The sequence below is a fragment of the Opisthocomus hoazin genome, chromosome 1 (assembly GCF_030867145.1).
Source record: "Opisthocomus hoazin isolate bOpiHoa1 chromosome 1, bOpiHoa1.hap1, whole genome shotgun sequence".
Lineage (NCBI taxonomy): Eukaryota > Metazoa > Chordata > Aves > Opisthocomiformes > Opisthocomidae > Opisthocomus > Opisthocomus hoazin.
In genome coordinates, this window is record NC_134414.1 from 20,377,711 (window position 1) to 20,400,841 (window position 23,131).

General features: G+C 38.9%; 1 protein-coding gene across 8 annotated transcripts in view; it reads left to right on the top strand.

The window, feature by feature from the left end:
• Positions 1-23,131, top strand: part of GRIA4 (glutamate ionotropic receptor AMPA type subunit 4) — a 254,290-nt gene that overhangs the window by 196,977 nt on the left and 34,182 nt on the right. For all 8 annotated transcript variants that reach the window (XM_009938500.2, XM_009938501.2, XM_075418087.1 and 5 more), the window contains exons 11-13: positions 2,830-3,200; positions 4,553-4,751; positions 9,877-10,124. In XM_009938500.2, the coding sequence (XP_009936802.1) occupies positions 2,830-3,200; positions 4,553-4,751; positions 9,877-10,124 (818 nt within the window). The remainder of the gene's footprint in view (positions 1-2,829; positions 3,201-4,552; positions 4,752-9,876; positions 10,125-23,131) is intronic.

Here is a 23,131-nt window from a genome sequence, read left to right on the forward strand (position 1 = left end):
GCTGTGCATTGTCGCTTTACATTCATTGGCATGAAACAGGTTTATCTACATTATGAATAATCTGACATTAGATCACTATTGCAATGAAAAGGGATAAGTTCCTATTTCTGCTTTTTAACTCCTTTAATAAGTGCAGGCAGCTAGTTCTGATCTAGTGCTAGTTCTGTGTGTACTCTACAAGCATTTAAATTTGGTAAGATGAATCTTATCCAGTGTTTCACATACAAGAAGAAGTGTGCTAATTAGGTCTTTAAAATCTCCACTATTTGCACTAAAATGGTGCTGTCACTTTTCCATCTCACATCATAAAATCTAACAGCCCTCAGGGATCCTTGTTTTAATCCCAGCAGCAATCTGCAGAGACAAAAAAATGAAGTGTTAGCCGACACTTTTGAATGCCCATGACCAGGTCTATCATTTATGCTGTGTTAATGAAGATATCACAATGTGACAAATACAAAGAAGATTAGCAGTAGTAGAAGACAGTTCTCTGAGTCTTTCAGTTAATTCATTTCAAGGGCTTCACATAAGGTGTTCATAGTGGCTGAAATTTAGGAATAGAAAGACATTGACTCTAAGGAAGGAAACCACCCTTCTAGAAAAAAGGAATTTATGAACGACAGGAAATAAAAAAATATGCAGGAATGCCAGTAGTCCAAACTTTAGACTACAGAAACCAAATTTACTTTACAATTTTCAGGATATTTATAAATATATTTTACACGTTACTTTTCTTTGTATAGCACTTATCTTCATAAAATACCAATTTCAGTCAGACTTACATAATCACAAGACTTCAAGAAGCCAAAATTTTTAGAATGCCTTGTATTACAAAATGTACATTAAAATTCAGAGAATTAGCAATTTTATCATAATGTTTACCCAAGATGTTAGCACCAGAGGTAGTCTGATATGCTTGCAAAATTATGATTTTAAATGTGTTGCTGAAACTACAATATCTTTACATAAAATTGTGATGTGTTTGCATCACAACTATTTCAGAATGACAGATATAAACTGATGATTAATATATAGGAATCCTAATAAAAATTTGCATTTTTGAGCCACTGCACTGGAATGAGTCAGTTCTTCTGAATTATTCAAAATTATAGAGCTACCAAAAAGGTTTTAATTTTAACTACATAAAATTAGAATTTAAATTAAATTCTATAAAAGATATATAGCTCAGTATAACGTAGTGTATAAAATAACAAAATCATATTATTTTAAATGCATTTTTCTCTTTCAAGAGATGACAAAAAAGCCTACATTTCCATTTCTTTTTATCACACAAACTATTTATGTAACACTTGGATTGAACTCTTTAAGCATACCCTTAATTTTCAGCAGGTTTAATGTCATTGAAATTCATGGGATTTAAATATATCGTGTATTTTACTGACTATGTATGTCCTTAAGAAAATCCTAAAAGACAAACATGCTTAAATGCTTTGCTAAACTATGGGCTATGTACTGTATCTGAAGATGCTACCCTGTAAGATTAATTTCAGCCAACTAAGTATTTAGAAAATAAAACTATGACAGTTTTGTTATGGAGATTTATGAATAGCTCTTAATTGTGCCTGTGAAGATGACTGGGCCTGGGGTGGAGTCAATATAGGCAGATAGTCTGGTATATTGAGGCCTGAAGCAGAGTAATGCCACTGCAGAAGGCAGGTGGTGAGTCCACCTTATTTACAGCCAACACCAAGTGTTCTCAAAATACACTCAGTTACCCTCCATAGCCTATAAGCTCTATAGAAGTCCACACTGGTCACAGAACGTGGGCTCTACTCTGTGAACCCACCTAGATACAGCACCACAATGATGAACAGGAGAAAGGTTTCAGCAACTTCTGCATCTGTGCACCTCCCACTGGTGCACCTTTTGTCTCAGTTCCTCTTATAGTTCTCACCTTAAGTACTGCTGTAATGACAGCTTTGGCGTACAAGGCAAGGCAAGGAGCAAACCTTGATGTAATGTTGAGTCCCCAGTGACAGAAATGACCCATTAGCACAGTTGCAATACCTTACAGCTCATGCAGACATCTTGGTTGGTAGCCATAGTCGCCATCATCATCAGTAACGATTCATTCAAGACTGGCATCTTCATTTTAAAAACATATTAGAGAAACATATTAAAAATTATTCCTGTTTCCAATGGGAATGGATTCAGCACACTTTTTATCCTTTTATTGCATGATTTTGCACAATTACTTTCTGTATAGCTGCCTTTTTTCACTGTTTAAAATCTGATTCATTCGCACTGAAATCCCTTTCCCCCAAGACAACCACATGCAGTTTTGTGGCATCATGGCAATAGTGAATCAGCTTTGCTGCTTCATGCTATTTGGAACTTCCCTGAGCCTATGGGCTGGCTTCCCTCGAAGAGTGATTGTATCTTATGAAAATATGACAATAAATGACTGTTCTTGAGATCTTATAAAATAATCTCAAGGCATTCAGTGACAATAGAATCATTCTCATTTTTCATTCTTCCTTGAATTCCCTTACTTTAAATCTAAATTAATACCTGAAGTGATCTACCTACACTCCTGCCCACCTCTGTAAGATTTACGAGTCTTCTACTTAGCAAAAAAAGTAAGTATTTCTATAATTCTGTAAAATGAAAACCTACAATATGTATGTTTTACTAAAAGCATATTGTGTAAATACAGACTGTGACAGAAAGAAACAGAAAGATGGTATAAAGAACATTTAAGTCACAGTGTCACGATGTTAATGACATACCTTTGGAATTAGCTGCTTGGCTGAGTGTATAAGTCAACTCCAATTAATCTATACATCTATATTTCTTTTTTCTTTATAGAAAGCAGAGATTGCTGTTGCGCCTCTGACCATCACTTTGGTACGAGAAGAGGTCATTGATTTTTCTAAGCCTTTTATGAGTTTGGGGATATCCATTATGATCAAAAAGCCCCAGAAATCTAAACCAGGAGTGTTTTCCTTCTTGGACCCTTTGGCATATGAGATCTGGATGTGCATAGTCTTTGCCTACATTGGTGTTAGTGTGGTCCTGTTCCTAGTTAGCAGGTTTAGCCCATATGAGTGGCACACAGAAGAACCAGAGGATGGGAAAGAAGGACCCAGTGACCAGCCTCCCAATGAGTTTGGCATATTCAACAGCCTCTGGTTTTCCCTGGGTGCCTTTATGCAACAAGGATGTGATATTTCCCCAAGGTTTGTGTCAAATATTTTTACATTTGTGTTTTGTCTTCAACACTGGAGCATAAAATCTTCCTTTCTTTATTTTCCTGACAGTGTTTTGAAGTTCATTCTTTAGGAAGCCTTTTCATTTTTTTTTTCTTTTTTAATAGCTATGATAAGGGCATCAGAGAATCTGCTTTGAATTTCAGTCATTACTGTTATTTTGCATATGTCAACGTGCATAAACCACAAACAGCTCTCAGAAACAGCAGGTATACACAGGGGCAACTTCACTGAGTTGAGTTCAGAGGAACTGTGTTGTTGCTAAATCAGTTCCATTGTATTACAATTATGAAATGCACACTACTGGGCTGAATATTTGCCTTGCATGAATGAATGTCCCATTTCTGATCCCTATCAAATTCTACAGCACTGCTTCCAGAATATCCAGAATATCTATGAGAGGGAAAATATTTGACCATCTGTTTCTGAGAATCCACGCTGTATGGCTAAGCTATGCCTCACGGAGTGGGTGCCTCAGATGTAATGTATGATCACAGTCCTGAATTTCTCAGCCTTTTAGATGTTCTGGGACATTACTGTGCAGTAACTACAACTTCTTAATTAAACATTATGACCCAATAATTCCAACTTGAATGCTTCATTTTAGCCATTAACAGTGAGATTTTGAGAGTGTTCAGCTTTGGCCTAGGTCTGCTATTATTGAAGTTAGCAATAAAACTGCTACTGATTAAGACTGGATGTACATTACTCCTCAACAGCCTTCTCATCAAATTACAGGTATTAAAATGTAAAATACAATTTTTTAATTGGCATAAATATCTCTGTTAACACAAAATGCTTGCTTCTTAAATAAGAAAAGTGTGAAAGTTCAGATGATTGCATTAGCTTGTCGAATGTTTGAGAAGTTTGGGTGACAGGAACATTTTAATCCTAGAGCCAACATAATCCATGTGCAAAGCCTTTTGTGTCTTTTTCTTTTTTAAGAGGAAACGGAGGAAGCTACTGATTTGCAGCTACCATGCTTTACTTTTGTCTCCAAAGAGCGATTACCTATGCATATTTTTGACAAAATTTTTGCTAGGTTAGGCATTTCCTGAAATAATATGAACACTGGGATTACTGTTCAAGAGAATTCAAACTTCTGTATGTGAGTGATACATATTAATACAGTGAACTCTGTACCGTAAGCACTAAGATTCAAGAGAAAAAGCATTTATTAGTATTTAAAATGCAAATGATCTCCCTTCCATTAACTGTTACTTAATGATACATGTTCAGCAATAATGGTGCCTTCTTTCTTTCTCTCTTTGTCTTCATGGCTTAAGAGACAGGAAAATGTGCATTATCTTATTCATGTTTAGATCCCTCTCAGGTCGCATTGTTGGAGGTGTCTGGTGGTTCTTCACGCTCATCATTATTTCATCCTACACTGCTAACCTCGCTGCTTTCTTGACTGTTGAGCGAATGGTCTCGCCCATAGAAAGTGCAGAAGACCTTGCCAAACAAACCGAAATTGCTTATGGGACACTGGACTCAGGGTCAACCAAAGAGTTCTTCAGAGTAAGTTGGCATGTCGATTAGAGCAGCTCTGCCTACCAGCTGCTCGTATGAGATGCTTGAAAGGGTGAAATAATGTTACTTTGCAATTATATGTAATACAGTTTGTAACTCCTGCAATACTTTAGCTACATTTTTACCCCCACAACAGCATTTGTTAGAGTTTTCAGTTATTTTAATTTGTGGAAAGCTTATTGATCCTGTCACATTGGGCAAAAGAGGTGCCCTGAGGGATACTGAAGCCAGTGATAATTAAAGCAGCATTGCAATATTGATTCATCTGAAACTACAGTACTGAAATGATGTGCAGCATTGAAAGCCTATGATGGTGACATGGAGTCTTGTAGGTTTTGTTTCTACTTATGGATTTGGCTGTATGCATTTTGCTTTAGGGTCTTGGGTGGTGGGCAGGAAATGCATTTTTTAATTTGCTGACTTTCATATGAATAATAAAGAGAAAATATAACTCCGGGGGATGTGGTTGGAGCATTAAGAAATAGCCTAAATAGCCATTCATATGTCTGTCCTCTCTGTATTGATTAATTCATTTTCATTTGCTTTCCTGTGTTAGTGTGGTTGGTATGTAATCCTCATCCTTTGCCAGCTGGAAAACAGGGAGTCTGGACATCACAAAGAGTACATAATAAACAGTCCTTCCTGCTTTATTTCATGTCTCTGGCAGATGAAAGTTAAGCCTAGCTGACTGAACGTTTGTGAGTTTAGGGTTTGAACATGGCTTTAAATAAATTCTGTGAGCCAGTAATCCCTCTTTGCAAATTACACAGTTTAGGAGCATTATTTATCTGAAAGGTGTAGTTTAATGCATTTTTAGAAGGAAGATAGAGTGATATTTTCTTCTTATTGTCTAATTGAAAGGGGACTGTTCTGTGGTGGGTACTCTTACACACTTTGACTGTTTTCAGTTTGGCCAAACTGTGAATCATTAACAAAATTATGGATGGGATTAGTGAACTATAGACAGTATCAATTCAAGGGCAGCTGCTCAGTGACCCCCAAAAAGTCTGTGATGAAATAACATTTTTATTGCAGGAGATACCCCCATAGAGGAACTTGCAAATATTTACTGTTAGTTGTAATAAGATTATATCTTACAAGATATAAATGGCACTTAACCAACACACAGTGGTTGAGCCTTCACATAATGAAGCTGTCTAAGCAGTTTAGTCTAGGCTAGTTTTCTAGATTTCTTCTGTACACACTGGGAAAAGAAAAGCACCCCTGTGCATAATGTATGAGACAAGTGTGTTATGTTGAAATAAATCACCATTTAATGCATCTCCCTCTTTGCATCAGCTGTACAGGGATCCCACTGAAATGGCTAGGGTGCTTGGTATCCCGTTTTTTAGTGAATACAGTTCAGTGACAGGTTTCTAACTACACTTATCATCTTCTATAGACAGGGTGTTGGTATACACCGAAATATGACACTACAGATGCTCTCTGGGAGTCTTATTTTTCACCCCAAGTGGCAGAACTCTGTGATCCCTAGAAGCCTTGATTTCACATCAGATGTCTACAAAAATGGTGGCATTAAGATATAAGAGGCTTGTCTGAGAACTGAAATATTTTGGTCTTGAGATTTCCTATTTTCTTGAAAAGAGTGTAATCCCTCAGTATTCACTATTTATATTAATCTGTGCTTAACCCATAGATTCTTATTTAACTCCATTTGCGGAAAGTTAGGTATTTAATTCTGAGAATTCCAGTTTCAGTCCATCACAAGCTGAGGTGGTAACCACAGTATATGTGTACGAATAGTTCTTTCGACAAGAATGAAGCTGTGAGGATAGTTAAAAACATGATGCTGAGGACCAGCCAGATTTATTCAACTTTGCATTTATTAACTTGTTGCATTTTCAAGAGTATCCAATGCTTGCAATTTTTTTTAGGTGACGATGCAAAGATGTTTCCCAAGGAAATAGTAAAGAACGAAGGAATGGGGTTGTTTTCTTAAGACTTTCAAATCACTTGTACAAGCCATTGTTTTGAAGTAATGAGGTCAGGTCTTTTGACATAAAAACATTCTTGGTCACAAAAATTTCTCTTTTAAATTATCCTGTAAACACAGATACTTTTTTGTTTGAATCAATATTTCATGTAAGATCTGTCCTTAAAGAGAATATCCTTTCTCTGTCTATAATGACAGCTATTCTTTCACTATAATCCTAAAGCATTAAGAGAAAAAAGAAGGAAGATCAGTGTTGTCTTTACATTTTTTCCTTTATTTCAAAATACAAAGGGAAACATTAAAAGTAACTACAAATAACAAATATAGTTGCATAAACAAAATGTGAAGCTTATCAAGATTTAGACTGTGTTGATAACTTTTTTAAAAATGGTGCAATTCAGACCCTGTTATCAAAGAATTTCTAATCTCTGCAACAGTACAGTGATTGTTAGTGATATTGTATGTTGTATTTCTAAAAATATTCTTCAGAAAACAGGGGCAACGATAAAATATCATTGACAGACAGTATTTGCACAAACACTGTTTGCATAATACATAAATTAAGACCTAGCCTGAAACAACAGTGCAAGAAGACTTGTTTGCGAAGTCTAACATTTGGCATGGTTGGAAGCAAACATCATCAGTTTTGGGCTTAGAGTCGTGTAATTTTTCTGTCAGTGATTGCTGTCTGGCTGAAGATGAGCCTTCAGGGCATTTTCTCATCATTTGGTCATTTATGATCACAATGTCAGAAACTCTGAACAGCTATTCAGTCTGGTTTGATTCCGGATTGAAAACAGAAAAGGGAAAAGTTATTTTAAAGCCAACATAATAAAAAAAAAACAAAAAAGAAGGCTTTCTTGCTATTAGTTAATTACTCTTATTTTCTATTTTGTAGACAGTGAGAGTTGCATTTTCTGAGCAGCTTGCTCAAGACGGAAAGAACTCAGTTTTAGCAGTCCTACTCAGAAAAACCCTAAATTAAAATTATCCTAGCCTGGCTGACTGCAGGGGAAAGCTGCAATGTTTCCTCATATGATAATAAGGAATATCTGTTGGTTCGCTCTTCAATTTTCACTCTGAGTTGACAAGTAGAAATTGAATGTTAACAACTGAAAGTTTGGGAGAAGAAAATGTTCTTACAGAGCAGATGCCTTGTTAGACTTTCCATTTTTTTTATCTCTTGATGGGCAAAGGAAACTAGATCCTAAAAAAATAGATTTAAATGCAACCTTTTTCAGATGATTTAGGGCATTTCTTCCTCTTACTAATAGAGCTATTTTATGTGTTGTGTGGTTTTCGTTTTGAAGGAAAGTGACCTATTATATGTTTACACTATAAAGAATCTGATTGTATGGATGTTAAGACGTAAGATATGATTGGAAGTGAAGGCAGACAAAGACAAGCAAATATTACTGAAATGATGCCTGATTTATTACTGTTCTCTTCCATGTTTTTTCTTTCTGTAAATTTAAATCCATGAAATTACATCAGTGTAAAGCAAAAAGAATGCATGCGTGTCTTGGCTTACGCTCTGCTCTCAGCCACTATTATGTCAATGAAAACTAGCTATGACTACAGTGGAAAGAGAGGGTGGCAAGGCAGGATATGATTATGGACATACACAGCTGTTGCTAATATAAATGTTATGTTTGACAGAAAGATAAAGTGATGCATACAGACAAGCTAAAAAAGCAAGGATAATTTATGATGTTCTGCTATATAGTATTTTTATTGAACATTTCTGGTTAAATACCACTTACTTTCAAGTTCTCCCTAACAAATTATTTCCTAAGTAATAATACACTCATTCAGTAATTGGTAAAAAGAAGTGCTTCAGGAAAATTACTCTTACCTATACAAAGGCTCAGTTGCAGGCTTTTTAAAGCCATTGTCAATTTAAATAATACCTAGATTATAGGATTTGATTTGTTTAAATGTTCTAAGGCCCTTTGTTTTGGGGCTTTATAATAATGAATATTTTCCTGGAGTGCAATGAATATTTTCCTACAGTGTAGCAATGGGCTCATAGAACAAATCTTGCTTAGCTAGAATACTCTTGTTGACTCAGATAGCTGACTTGAGCATTGGGTTTAAAATTCCTTTTTGCAGCATGCATAAGAGAAGACAAGTGCCATCTGTTATTAAATAGAAACACTGTACAGTGCTCAGCTGCTGCACTGATGGTTTGCATGTGCATATCCCTGTTGCGGGAGGAAGCAAAGGAGTTGTTGAGTGAATCTAATGAGCATGGGAAGCTTCTCAGCCTGACAGCATTTCCTTCCTCCTTTCCATCAAAATTTTTATTTCTTTTTATTTTTTATTAAGTTTTATTTTTGCTTAAGTCTTTACTTGTGGTTACACTATGCATTCCCAGTCAGGAAAATTTTCAACTCATGCACTCTAAGCCATGAATTCTTGCACATACTTTGAGCAAGCACAGCTCTTATTCAATTACTGGCAGGATCAGAGTCTTTAAAATAAATCCACTGATACTGTGGTTCTGACAACATACCTGATACTTCTTTAAGACAAACACTTAGGACATTTTGTTTCCTTTAATAATATATTTGGTCGAATTTGCTGTTTCCATCTTTTATTGTGAACCATGTCTTGAAATGTTGTGCAGCCTTTCTGAATGTAAATTGAATGAATACTGGAGTCAGAATTATGAAAGCAGAAATCTTATTTAAGCTATTGTGATTTTGATGGTGTAAGAAGCGATTGTTAGAGCTGAGAAATGCTTCAAGGTTCAGCTCAGTATTTATGGGGAGATTATTTTGTTGTTTCTCTTTCCCATACAGGTTTAATGTGGATATCTATTTCACGTAGAATTCCCTAAAACACACTTTATAACACTTTGACTGTGTGAACTGCTTTTATCCAACAATAAATTCAGGTCTTAGCTTTACAGTTATTTTTTTGTGACTGCTAGAGGCTAACTCAACCTAAAAATAATATCTAATTTTATAGTATTGATATTTTTATTTCTTGTTTCTTTTCAAATAATCATGGAATTCAAAGAAAGTCCTTATCAAAATATGATTTTTCCAACACCACTTGTTTGAAAAATTAAGTATGATTAATTTTATTTTGAACAGTGCCATTCTGAAATGTTGCAACATTCTTTTGTTCTAACTTCTTTTTAATTTTCTCCAGAGATCAAAAATAGCAGTGTATGAAAAGATGTGGACCTACATGAAATCAGCTGAGCCATCAGTGTTCACTAGGACTACTGCAGAGGGAGTAGCTCGTGTCCGCAAATCCAAGGGCAAGTTTGCCTTCCTGCTGGAGTCCACCATGAATGAATACATTGAGCAACGAAAGCCATGTGACACCATGAAAGTGGGAGGAAATCTGGATTCGAAAGGCTATGGCGTAGCCACTCCGAAGGGTTCTCCATTAAGGTGGGTGGAATAGTATAACAATATAGAATGTGTTGTTATAGTATTCCACCTTCCCTGATGTCCCTGATATAGCTCTTTTTGTTTTGTGTGTGAACATGGTATGTTACATTTCTTTTCTTCCATTTCATATTTTTTTGGTCAAAAAAGGTAACCATTTCTAATTGCAATATGGATTTAGCAGCTATAGTTGGCGTATCTTTCAAGGCCATATAAAAACCAAACTGGTTGAACACTAGCTACTTGAACTCAGCCTCAATAGAATTAACATCAGCTATTCTATTTCATCATCTTTTTTCACCAAATTCAACCCTGTATAGCAGTATTATGCCTACATTACCTGCATCAGTATCTGCATCAATAATATGCTTACATTTTATGTTTTGTTTATCAATCTTGGCTGATAGTTTCTGAATAAGAAGCTGCTTGTAACATCTTTTTTTCAAATGTCATCACTTGGAAGCAATTAGTCTTTCATTAAAGCAGCTTCATTAAAGTGCTTTTTATTAAAGCACCTTCTTATTTAGAAAAATTAAAAAATAAGCTTGTGTTTCTAGCATTATGCATTTCAGTACTGCCTTCAAACTCACCAGTATTTTCTTTATCACAGAATCAGATGCATTCAGTCAAGTAGAGAGCTTTTGATTCGCAGGCACAATGTCATTTGCTTTTCATTCAAATTGTCAGGATAACAGAAGTTACTAGTTCTGTGTTAAAATTGGTAAAGTTTACCATTGTGTTGTCTTTAAAGTTTGAGGCAAACAAAACTTGCTGGTTTTCCTCTGGTAGATTTGCTAATTTTCTTCAAAGCAAAAGAGCAACTAGCAGACTGAGGGAGTGTGGCTTGTGGAGTCTTACAGCACTAGGGCGTGTGCAGGTGGGTGAGAAGGAATGGCCAGCACCCCTCCACTTCTCAAATTTCACCCATGTGCTCATGATAAGGGATACAACAGGCTCTGATGAAATAGATTCACAGAGGAGACGAAGTGGGTTGAAGGGAGGAGTTGCAAATGCAGATGGAATCATAGTTCTGTGGAGTAAATAACTAAGGAGGTTCCTGTCTACATCCGTGACCACAGAGGAGACATCATTACCACTATGCAGATAACTAGACTCACTCTTAACTCACCAGTTTAACCTGCACATAATACCACATACCTCAGTAGCCTTAACTATATTACACAGATGGGAGCAGGAATATCATCAGAATCATTTCCATCCGCAGCAAAAGAAGATTTGTATGTGCAGGGGAAAATTAGGCCAGTTAGTTCAGTGACAGAATATGAATTTTTGGTCCTTAACATTCAGTACCTCTCAGATTTAAAAACTGCCACCTTCACCACTGAAGAAAGTAGTCAGAGAACATAAAGACACAAGACAGGGAAAATGACAATAATAAAAATACTAATTATAAATAAAAACATGCCCAGAACTCATGAGGTTGTTAAAGATATAAGGCAGCAGATAATAGGAGAGGCTTATCTATTATCTGGGTATATTTTCAAAGCACTTATTTTTTATTTTATGTTTCTAATATATTGCTATCTTTTTCTTGGAGTTTCAGACAACCTAGAAGTAGTAGGCAGCACTGCAGTTTACTGGGGCTGCTTTCCCATAGTAAGGAAGTGCCCATTGCAGACACAGTCCCACTTTACTGTGCCAAAGCTAGGGCAAACTTTTTAGGAATCACTTTAGCTGCTGTCATATAGATCCTAACAGTGGGCCGTTTGCTCTAAGCATGCTTTGTGGTGCTCCTTTGTCCCTCTCACTTTTTTCTGCAGAGTATCAACACCAGCAACTAGAGACAGCCTGTTATAGTGAGCACTAGTAGCCAGTGGAAGTTGGTTTGTGTCAAATTTGGGCTTATTTCAGGTTTGTTCAGTTGGCTAGATAAAAATATAAAGGAGTAACAGGGACGGGACATAAAGCAGTTAGAAGGAAGAGGGCCTAGTGAGACAATTTAATAAGAACAGAGAGGAAGAGCACAACCATGATTGTAAGGACCAAGTGTGAAATCCTGGCTCCATCCCCGCTGAAGACCCAGGTCCCGTGCGTTTCAGTGAGGCCACAGTTTGGTCTAACTGAGGGCCGGCAACTATCATTAGGGTGATGTGATCAAAAGCATTCAGTTTTTCACATCCTACTTTCAAACATGTTTCAGAAAAGGGAATAGGGGAAATCCTACCCAACCTGAAAATTGGACCAAATCTTCTTTCAAGCTGTCTCGACTGGCTGTCCATGTCCATGCCTTCCCCGAGCCCTTCTTTCACATGTGCTAAGCTGCTTGTTCTCCTGCTGCACCCCAGTCCCTCTCCAGCCCCAGTGACAAACCTCAGGCACCACATCAGTGCTGCTTACCTATTAAAAACATTAAGCAACACACTTAATGTTCTGGACAAAAATAAAGGACAAGCAATACCTCACATTCGTACCACCTCTTCCAGGTATGTCTGTAGGAAGCAGTGCTTACTGCAGAGGGGGAAAGCTTCTTACCCCTGTGCTTTTGAACAGAAAAGACTCAGCTGTAAATTTTAACTGCATGCTTCAGTATTTTCGGATTTGTTCAGAATTGTAGAATGTGCTGGTTTTGCTGTTTTGTCTGCATCCCACATTGGTAGTGTTTCTGTTGCTGATCAGATGACTTATGTAACTGCTGCCTGCACAGATAATTGCAAATATTGAACATGCAGTTTGAAGTCCATGAAGGGCAGACTAGCTAAACTCATTAAATAAATTAGTCAAAAGACATAATTTGTTATGGGAGTTGTAAATTCTATATTTTATTTAATAATCGTAATTTCCTATTTGGGTTATGTGTAGACCACCAATTACTTGATGTAGTTCGCAAATAATTGCAAGTAGCATATAAATGTTAAACATTCACACTCTTGGGCTGTTTAGGACTAGGGAAAGATACAAAATTTTTTAATGAATTATTCATATCAAATTATTCACTAAACTCTTTGAACACCTACTTCACGAAAGATATTTTAGTCTTAATCCTCCTCCTACTTACAATGATTATAAATCAGGAGTTTTTTCACTGACAGTGTAGTAACAGCTGCATAAAATTGATGCGAGCATATGGAGAACCAGACCATATATTTTCACACATCTAACACTGACAGAAAGTGGGGCAATCTAAATGAGACTTCTTCCTGTAGCATAGGACTACCAATGGTTCCTGCCATCACATCATCAGGCTCATGTTCATTGAAGAGCACACACCCATCACTTCGCTCATGCAGATGAAATCCACCTGTCAGAGCAATCCAGGGACTGGTCCCTCTGTTGCTCATGACCCTACACATGAGCAGGGTAGTGGATTTTAATTTGAAACTCTTCCTAATTGGGTTCCATGCTACACTCCTGCAGTGTTCAACCAGTACCTATTGGCTGATTGGAATGATTTATTCTCAGTGCCGGTGCAGTATTAGGATTCATGCATATCACTGGATGGAGGAGAATGGGAAATGCCTGATGTGTGTTTCTTTTATGCCCACCGGGCAGCACCATGTTGCACATCATGCGTGTCTCCTTCCTTCCTTCCTTTTCAGTGATATTCATTTCTGTATAATGTTGTAAGAGACTGATATATTTGAGAAGGAACGTGGGATTGAGGGCAAAGGCTCTCATCACAACAAACATTGAGTTTCTCTCCTGGCACTACCCAGCTGTCCTTACTGTTTCCTCCTCCTACCACGGTAGGTATCCTTCCAAAACTGCTGTGTAGTAATCAGTGTGAATTAATGAGTTTTTTCTTCAAAGGTGGTGTTTTCAAATGTGGTTAAGAGAGCACTTCTTGTCTGCTTAGCAAGACCTGCATTTGTAAATGTGTTATCATTAGAAGATGTTCTCGTGGCCAGACTTCTGGCCATTATGGATCACCCCTGGCTCATCTGACTTGCATTAAGCTGTTTCTAGGGGCCAAAACCTGGACATCTTGTACTATGCAAATCCTATGCCTTGCGAGCCTCTGCTTTTCCGTTTTAGATATGTAGGCATCATAAACAAGTTTGGATAGTGATTAACGGGAAAGTTCTCCACTCTAAAGTGATGAAAAAGGAAGTAGGGGCAATATTGTCTTAAAGATACACTACAAGCTTTTTCTACTTTTTGTATCTTGAAGCTGTTTGATGCAAAGGTGAATGGCAGGTTGGACTGAAAAATGAGCAGTTGTTGTCATAGTTTCTGTGACTGTTTTAACAAAAGGACATTTGGCTGTCCTGTCCTTCAGCCAACAGTATGTAGTGTGGATGGGTGAAACCTGCTCTGGTTATGAGTGTCTGGTGAGATACTTTGGGTCCAGCCAGATGAGAATGGCAGTATTAGATCTAGCTAAATAGTAAAAAACCTCTTGTGAATAGATATGTTGATGTATTTTAGAGATTGGTGATGGTTGTTCACCTACACGATGAACAGTGCTATATTAAGTTCCTGCTATTGCAACTACAGTTAATGCTTATAGATACGAATCTGGGATTCTGTATTTCATTATTCAAGTCTCTGTTCTTTTTATGTAGTAAAGAAATAACTCCTGTTTGACTTTAGGAGGAATTCTTTATGTTTTGGAGAGGAAGGCAAAAAGATCCACATGGTGATATCTACTGATTCTTTGCAGTGTGACTGCTGGTGACATGAACTGACTCTTTACACTGACTAAGGTGCCGGTTCTTTATCCATTCTGTGTTTGTATTAACATGAGGTGGGAAGTGCATCAGTGAAGCAGGTGATGCAGATGTAATTTTCTGATCATTCTAGCAGCTTGTGTGAAGTGCAAAGTACAACATGAGTGAAGCTACAGATTTTAGTTTCCATCCCTTGCAAGGGAGCAGTGCCTTGGAGAGTGCTTGGGGTGCAAAAGGCATTCCAACGGTGCCCTGTCAACACTGTAAGGATTCTCCTGTTTTGTATAACTGTGCAATACCTGAAAGAGATTTATCCTAGAAGTGAGAGAGCCGTGGTGAAGGAAACTTTTTGTTGAAGAAGTATGTGAGTTTATGTGAGTAAGGTAAAGATCTGCTATGAAGGGAGTCTTTGTATGCCTGGGCTTTACAAACTACCGTCTTGATCTCAGTGACTTCAGCTAGTCCATGTTTTCCTCAAGTAAATCTCTAAAATTGCCATTCTCTCATTGCTTGATTTCAGTGTGGTACTACAGCTGACAAAGTTACGTTTGCTATTCAAGGACTTACCCAGTATGGTCCATTAGTTAGAAACATAGTGTTGAAGGAAAACTTGTTTCAGTAATGCATGCTCGATCATACAAAATTTTGCCAGACTTTACATAGGATGGGATATTCTCCATTCTTTTTTTAGATGTGTTTTTCATTGACGTGAAATAAGCTTGGGAAAATAAGGGTAAATCTGATAGTATAATTTCTTCCAATGGGACCATTAAACTTTTCATCAAGTTCTGTCCTTCATATTTTGGAAACCAGAGCGTACAAAGTTTATTGTGGAAGGAATTCCCAGAACATCATTCATTGTCAAAGCTGTTTATTGTGAACTTAATGCATTATTCTGATATATACCCCAGTTCTCTTTTTACTCTGGTTTTGTAGATCAGTGAACTGATAATTCCCAGTAAGCTCTATGGGAAAAGAATCTTCTTGCATTCTATGGTTTCTTACGATTTCTATAAAATTGGATTTGTGTGTACAAAAAATGGGTACGATATTCACATATTCCCTTTGAGTAAGAGGAAAACTAGGAAAAAATATTTGAGCCAAACATTGAACCACCAAAATTATTCACAGAGTCAAATTTTATTTACTACAGAGGACTTCTTCCGCTAGTGTTTTTCAGAGGTTTTGTACTGTGGAAATCCATGAATCTTCACAAAAATAGACTTTTCCCATGAGTGAAACTTCCTTGTGCAAGTTGTATTATATCATAAAGTAAGCATTTCTGTGGACCACTCTTCAGTATACCTTACATTGTTCAGTTTTCAAAGGACTCCATAGATTTTTTTTTTTTAATTCATACCATTGATGTAGCTATTCTAGATAGTGGTGTTTCTATGCATCTGAGATGCATTGTCAGCTCAGTGATGTGTCCCTGTTTCTAGAAAGCTATAGAAATAGGCAAAGGTAATGTACACTTGGGTCATCATGGTGAGGTCTGTGCCCTATGTGCTTTTGAGCATTGTTCTGGCAATTCAGAGAGAAGAATGAGTATCTCCTCTGCTGGCTAGCTGTCCTCCAGCTGGCAACACTGGCATCCAAAGACCTCCCCAGATCATTCTGAAGATTAGCGACCTTCACAGTGAGGAGGGATGCAGAGGAAGCAGGTTCAATTCTTTTTTCACGTGTTTCTCTTCTCCTACCAGAATGGCTGGCCTTGCTCATAATCAATGTGTTATCCACAGAGGCAATCATTTCAGCAAAGCACTGTAGGAGCCAGAAACTGGTGTTATTTATGTTTGATGTAAAGAAGATGTAGAGAAAATTGGTGAATAATGGAGGCTTCAGGATAAAAATGAGTGATGTGAAATTACTGAGTTTGACCTCAATTATTTTAAAGCAAGAGGCAGTGGAGAAAACAAAAATCTCTGCATAGTTATGGAGTAGTCTGTTGATATTTATAACAACAGGATTTTAGTCAGGAGTTTCACTTACCAAGATTATACAACACCATTTCTTTCTGTGATATAAAATTATTTGAAAACTGGAATATGATCTATAATATTTTATGCATATTGTAAACATTATCCTGTTTGACAGATATTGTAGATCATACTGTATGATTTTGCATTATATTCTTCTCTTCACTATAGGCATAACAAGGCTTGAATTACCACCCCATTACCCATTCAGTGTCAGAACTTATAGCCTGGATATTTCTCAATCTGGTCAGATCCTTCAGAGCTTGCTGGGTTTTCTGTCAACTAAAAATAACATTTGCTAGGTGAAAAGGCAGAGAGTGGGCCAATGCTTAGCAAGGAATGTAACAGTCAGGGCTCAAAACAACATTAGTAAAGAGAGAACCTTGCAATGAATGTTAACAAGTTGTTCTTTTAGCTAAGCCTGGGAGGCATACTTAGTTTTGGTTACCTGGATTATTTCTGTCTAAAAACAGAACATCTCTTTTAAAAGTAAAAATAAAGCCTTGAGAAAAGAGACTGGAATCCCAGCTTGCTCTGTTCTCCAGTGATGCCTGTTGGATAAGTTTTATAACTTTTAATCTAGGTAAGGGTCTTCCACAGACAAATTAGTGCAATAAAATAACAGGAAAATTTGATGATGGCTAATGAGCTCCACTGCAAGATGTGCAAGCAAATGTATTTAAGCAAAATCTACTTGGAGGAGTTTTGCCCTTTCTTGCATTTCTTACATGTAGAGGCAGGAAATTGTAATAATCCTGACAGAAGTCAAAAAACTGCAGTGAAGAGTGTTGTTATTGAGAGAGTTTCTGATATTTGTATCTTCACAAGAAAACAACTCATTAGTGTCCGTGATGCCGCACTCACTGAATTTTATCTGTCCTGGAAAAAAAAACACATCAGTATATCTTTCAAATACTTCAAAGAGCCATCCCAGGTCTACTTTGCCCCACAGAGCCTATTTCTTCATTGCCGCCTGCAGGATGTTTCACCCTCGGACTTCAGGGGGGGATGCATAATTGAACAAAGCTCTCCATGGTCTGGAGGAGAGAGCAGAAGTCACTGGAATTTGTTCTGTTGCCATTTCTGTTTTCCTCCACTACGAATGACATTCAAAGCAACTAATGGAAGGCAAAGCTCTTCCAAGAAGCCCAGCTCCTGTTTTGGTCACACAGTCACATCTGGTACCTCTCTGCTAATATCATCCTGCGCCTTACTCCAGGAAAGGTCTGAGGACTGTAGTGAGAACAGTTGTGAAATGAGATGCTTCTGAGCAGGAGTGAAAGGACAGAACATGGAAACAGCAGTAAAACTATTTCCTAGAAAGGCAGTTTTTTATCTAAGCATTGCAATGGCAATAGGTATTTTTAAATTAGCATTATAATCAGTATGAAGGATGAAACTACCATTCTATCTCTTCAGCTTTAGCATTGCCTTAACAGCACGATGAGGCTTTTTTTCTTTGTTTTCATTTTTTACAAGGTATTTATACAAGAGGTTTTTCCTTCTGATATTAAGTGATTAATGAAGGTGAAATTTCTGTGCTGTTATGTGGGAGCATTGCTTGGGCCTGTCAGTGGTAGTCAGCATCAGGACAAGTTTTATAATGGGCTTGTTTTCTTCAATCAGAAAGAAATCAAGGCATAAAACAATCGCAGGTATTTTGTTTGTCTGTTTCAAAAATATTTGAATGCAACCAGAATAGGAGCTTCATGATAGCAGATCTGTCCAAATGAAATTTGTCAGGCTGTTCACTTCTTTGACAGGTAAAAAAGGGCATATATTTAAGTATAACCAATGAACTTCCCTAAAACTATCAGTGAATACCAGAATCTCTCAAAAATACTGATATTATTGCTGTACATACGTCTTACTGACTTTCTGGACGTTCGCCAAGGTTTGATAAACATTGATCCCCAGAGTGTGCAGTGGGATACAAAAGGGTTATCATTGTTTCCAATCTATAGATCCTCTGAGGAACAAACTCTGCTTCTTGGCACTTCAGAAATAAATTTCTCCTGCCCTTTTCCCTGCCATTTCCCCAATCCCTCGTAAAGCAGCTCAGCAGAGGGCAAGATGCAGCCCATTATATTTTAACAATGCAGCTCGTTATTATTTCTCTCTTTTCTTTTCAGTACAACTCTCTGGCTGTTGAGGTGTCAATTCCCAGGAAACTGCCAGGCTTCAGAATACGTATTCGTTAAGGGCACAAGCCAGCTACCCTTTGAAGTTGATGGTACAGTTCCCGCCAAGTAAAAGGCCTATCCCACTAAGATAATAATTGTCCAGGTAAATTGTAGGTAGACTAAAGCAAGGGAGCAGGCCACTGAAAGGCATCTCAGCAGCTCATAACAATACCTCTCTGTGGAACTGACATTTGGGGAACAAATAGCACCTGAAAAACAATTTGTGATTAATCTGTGTGGTAGCTGCAAAACTGCCCACTTCCAATTGACAGTCAGTACTAGATGGACTCCCAAGAGACACAAAATGGCCATTTAGTCTTCACGCAGCTTTGGCTCTTGTGAGATATCCTAAACGAGAAGCAGAGAAAAAAAGTTTCTTTTCTTTCTCATGGCTTCATTGAGATGAGAACAGTATCTTAGACTGGCATACTGGTCACAAGTGGTGTTCTGGTCACAGGTAGTGTTCTCCGGTCACAGGTGGTGTTCCCCAGGGCTCAGTTTTGGGTCCGGTCTTGCTTAAAATATTTATCAATGATCTGGATGAGGGGATTGAGTGCCCCCTCAGTAAGTTTGCAGGTGACATCAAGCAGGGTGGGAGTGTTGATCTGCTTGAGGGTAGGAAGGCTCTGCAGAGGGATCTGGACAGACTGGAGTGATGGGCCAAGGCCAACTGTATGAGGTTCAACAAGGCCAAATGCCACTTGGGTCACAACAACCCCATGCAATGCTACAGGCTCGGGGAGGAGTGGCTGGAAAGCTGCCCAGTGGAAAAGGGTCTGAGGGTGTTGGTTGACAGCCAGCTGAACAGGAGCCAGCAGTGTGCCCAGGTGGCCAAGAAGGTTAACGGCATCCTGGCTTGTATCAGGAATAGTGTGGCCAGCAGGAGTAGGGAGGTGATTGTGCCCCTGTACTCGGCACTGGTGAGGCCGCACCTGGAGTACTGTGTTCAGTTTTGGGCCCCTCACTACAAGAAGGACAATGAGTTTCTGGAGTGCGTCCAGAGAAGGACAACAAGGCTGGTGAGGGGTCTGGAGAACAAGTCTTATGAGGAGGTGATTGAGTCACCATCCCTGGAGGTGTTCAAAAAACTTGTAGTTGTGGAACTTCGGGATATGTTTTAGTAGGCGTGGTGGTGATGGGTTGATGATTGGATTTGATGATCTTAGAATCTTTTCCAACCTATGATTCTATGATTCTATGACTGCGCGATGGAGTAGGCATTATGGAGGGAGTGAACATCTCAGAACGAAAGGTGAAAAGATGTTGCCAATGAAAAAAGCACAAAAGAAGATTCAGGAGTTTTATTATATAATTTAAGCTACTCTGTGTCTTGGCATGACATCTCTAAAAAGCAGATATTTCCAAACATCCACAAGATGTTCCCAAGTTGCTTGGGTTCCAGATAAAAATGGCCATATGTGCACCTCACTGAACAACACAAGTTTAAAAGATTGTATGATAAAATGGCGACTTGTGGTCGATCAGTAATTATTTCTCTGAACTGTTCTACCTTGTGCATGGTAGGAAGTAGAGTCAAAACTACTGCATTCTTCCTCAGCTATCTCTAGATACCCTTTGCTCATGTCTCTTTATATTTTCATAGCTAGAAGTGTTACTCCCATTTTCTGCCTTCCTTCCTTTGCTTCCCATTCCAATTAAGTCACTGAGTTGAAATCAAAATGGAAAAAGGATTCAGTTCCTATTTAACCATATATTTTAGCAAATCACATGATGATGAACAGTGCTGTATGCTCTTCTGTTGAGTGAGACTCTCTTTTAACAGCTTTTGGCAGGTTTGGCAGTTTTCTGTAGTCAAAGTTTGACTACAGTTTTCCCTACACTTTTTAAGAGCCAAAAGTCAACCGGATGAAAGTGGTCCAAGCCTGAACTGATACAGAGACCTATTTTATTGTTACGTTTCAGTTATTTCTTTCTACTCTAAAAGAACACATAAAAAGAGTAATTTGCCTCCAGGACCCAGAGAAAACAGAGCTTATTTTTTTCTCCCCCTTCACCGTGGGCAAGAATAGCATCTGTGTTCAAGAGGGTTTGGATCACTTGCATCTTCCATTACTAGCTGTAGGGATGAATGAGGCCTGCAGGTGAGAGCAGCCCCAACATCTGGCAGCCCATCTGTTACTTGCAGAACAGGCTTTCTCTGTACTTAATTACATATTAGGCTTATTCCAATCGATTGCTTATATGGTTCCATTTAGTTCAGCCAAAAATCGCAACTGTGTCTTGGGAGGCTTTTAAATTTAGAATGAGACCTTTGGCTTCCTTGGTATGGATGTAGGCACCTTATTTTGCACACAGTAGTGTGGAAATTCCTTTCATAGAAGTTCACGCTGTGTCATTTGTGTGGTTCAGATCTATTTTGGATCTTAAAACTCAGAGTCTACAGAAAAACTCATTGGACCTGGTTGGAACGAATAAAGAAATGAGAATCAGCCTACATCCTGTCTCCTACTGCTTTCTGTTGCAACCAGTAAAAAGGACATGTCCTGCCTGACCAACCTAGTGGCCTTCTATGATGCACTGACTACATCAGTGGACAAGGGAAGAGCTATGGATATCGTCTTGTCTGGACTTCTATAAAGCCGTCAACACGGTCCCCCACAACTTCTTTATCTCTAAATTGGTGAGATAGGGATTTGATGGGTAGACCTTTCAGTGGATGAGGATTTAGTTGGGTGATTGCATCCAGAGAGTAGTGGTCAACAGCTCAATGTCCAGATGGAGATCGGTGAAAAGTGGTGCCCCTCTGGGGTCAGTATTGAGACCAGTACTGTTTAATATCTTCATCAATGACATAGCCAGTGGGACTGAGTGCACCCTCAACAAATGTGCAGATGACACCAGGCTAAGTGATGCAGTCAACATGCCAGAGGGATGGGATGCCATCCAGACGGACCTGGACAAGCTCAAGAAATGGGCCTGCATGAATCTCATGAGGTTCAACAAGGCCAAGTGCAGGGTCCTGCACCTGGGTCGGGGCAACCCCTGGTGTCAATATATGCAGGGGGATGAAGAGATTGAGAGCAGCTCTGCCGAGAAGGACTTGGGGGTACTGGTGGATGAAAAGCTGGACGTGACCTGGCAATGTGCGCTCACAGCCCAGAAGGCCAACCGTATCCTGGGCTGCACCACAAGAAGTGTGGCCAGCAGGTCGAGGGAGGGGATTCTGCCCCTCTACTCTGCTCTGGTGAGACCCCACCTGGAGTCCTGCATCCAGCTCTGAAGCCCTCAGCACAAGAAGGACATGAAGCTGTTGGAGTGGGTCCGGAGGAGAGCCACAGAAATTATTAGGGGCTGGATCTCCTACAAGGAAAGGCTGAGAGGGTTGGGGTTGTTCACCCTGCAGAAGCGAAGGCTCTGGGGAGTCCTTATTGCAACCCTTCAGTACTTAGAGGTACCTTCTAAGAAAAATGGGGAAAAACTTTTTAGCAGAGCCAGTAGTAATAGGACAAGGGGTAATGGTTTTAAACTAAAATAGAGTAGATTTACACTAGATATAAGGGAGACATTTTTTATGGTGAGGGTGATGAGACACTGGCACAGGTTGCCCAGACACATGGTTGGTACTGGGCTCCCCAGATCAGGAAAGATGAGGAACTACTGGAGAGAGTCCAGCAGAGAACTACAAAGATGATGAGGGGACTGGAGCATCTCTCCCATGAGGAAAGACTGAGGGAGCTGCGCTTCTTTAGCCTGAAGAAAACTGAGAGGGGACATTATAAATGCTTATAAATATCTTCAGGGTGGGTGTCAAGAGGATGGGGGCACACTCTTCTCAGTGGTGCCCAGCGGCAGGACCAGGGGCAACGGGCACAAATTGAAGCATAGGAAGTTCCGTCTGAACTTGAGGAAGAACTTGAGTTCTGGTCGCTCTTTAAACAACACTTCTTCCATGCACAGGAGCAATGCATCCCCCTCAGAAAGAAATCTTGCAAAGGAGGCAGGAGACCTGCATGGTTAAACAAGGAGCTTCTAGCAGAGATCAGGCAGAAGAGAAAGGTCCATGGAATGTGGAAAGAGGGGCAGGCCACTTGGGAAGAGTACAGAAACGTGGTGAGAACATGCAGGCCTGCGACGAGGAAGGCCGAGGCCCATCTGGAATTGAAGCTGGCAAGGGATGTCAAAAACAACAAGAAGGGCTTCTTCAACTACATCAGCAGCAAAAGGAAGGTTAGGGACAATGTGGGGCCGCTGCTGCATGA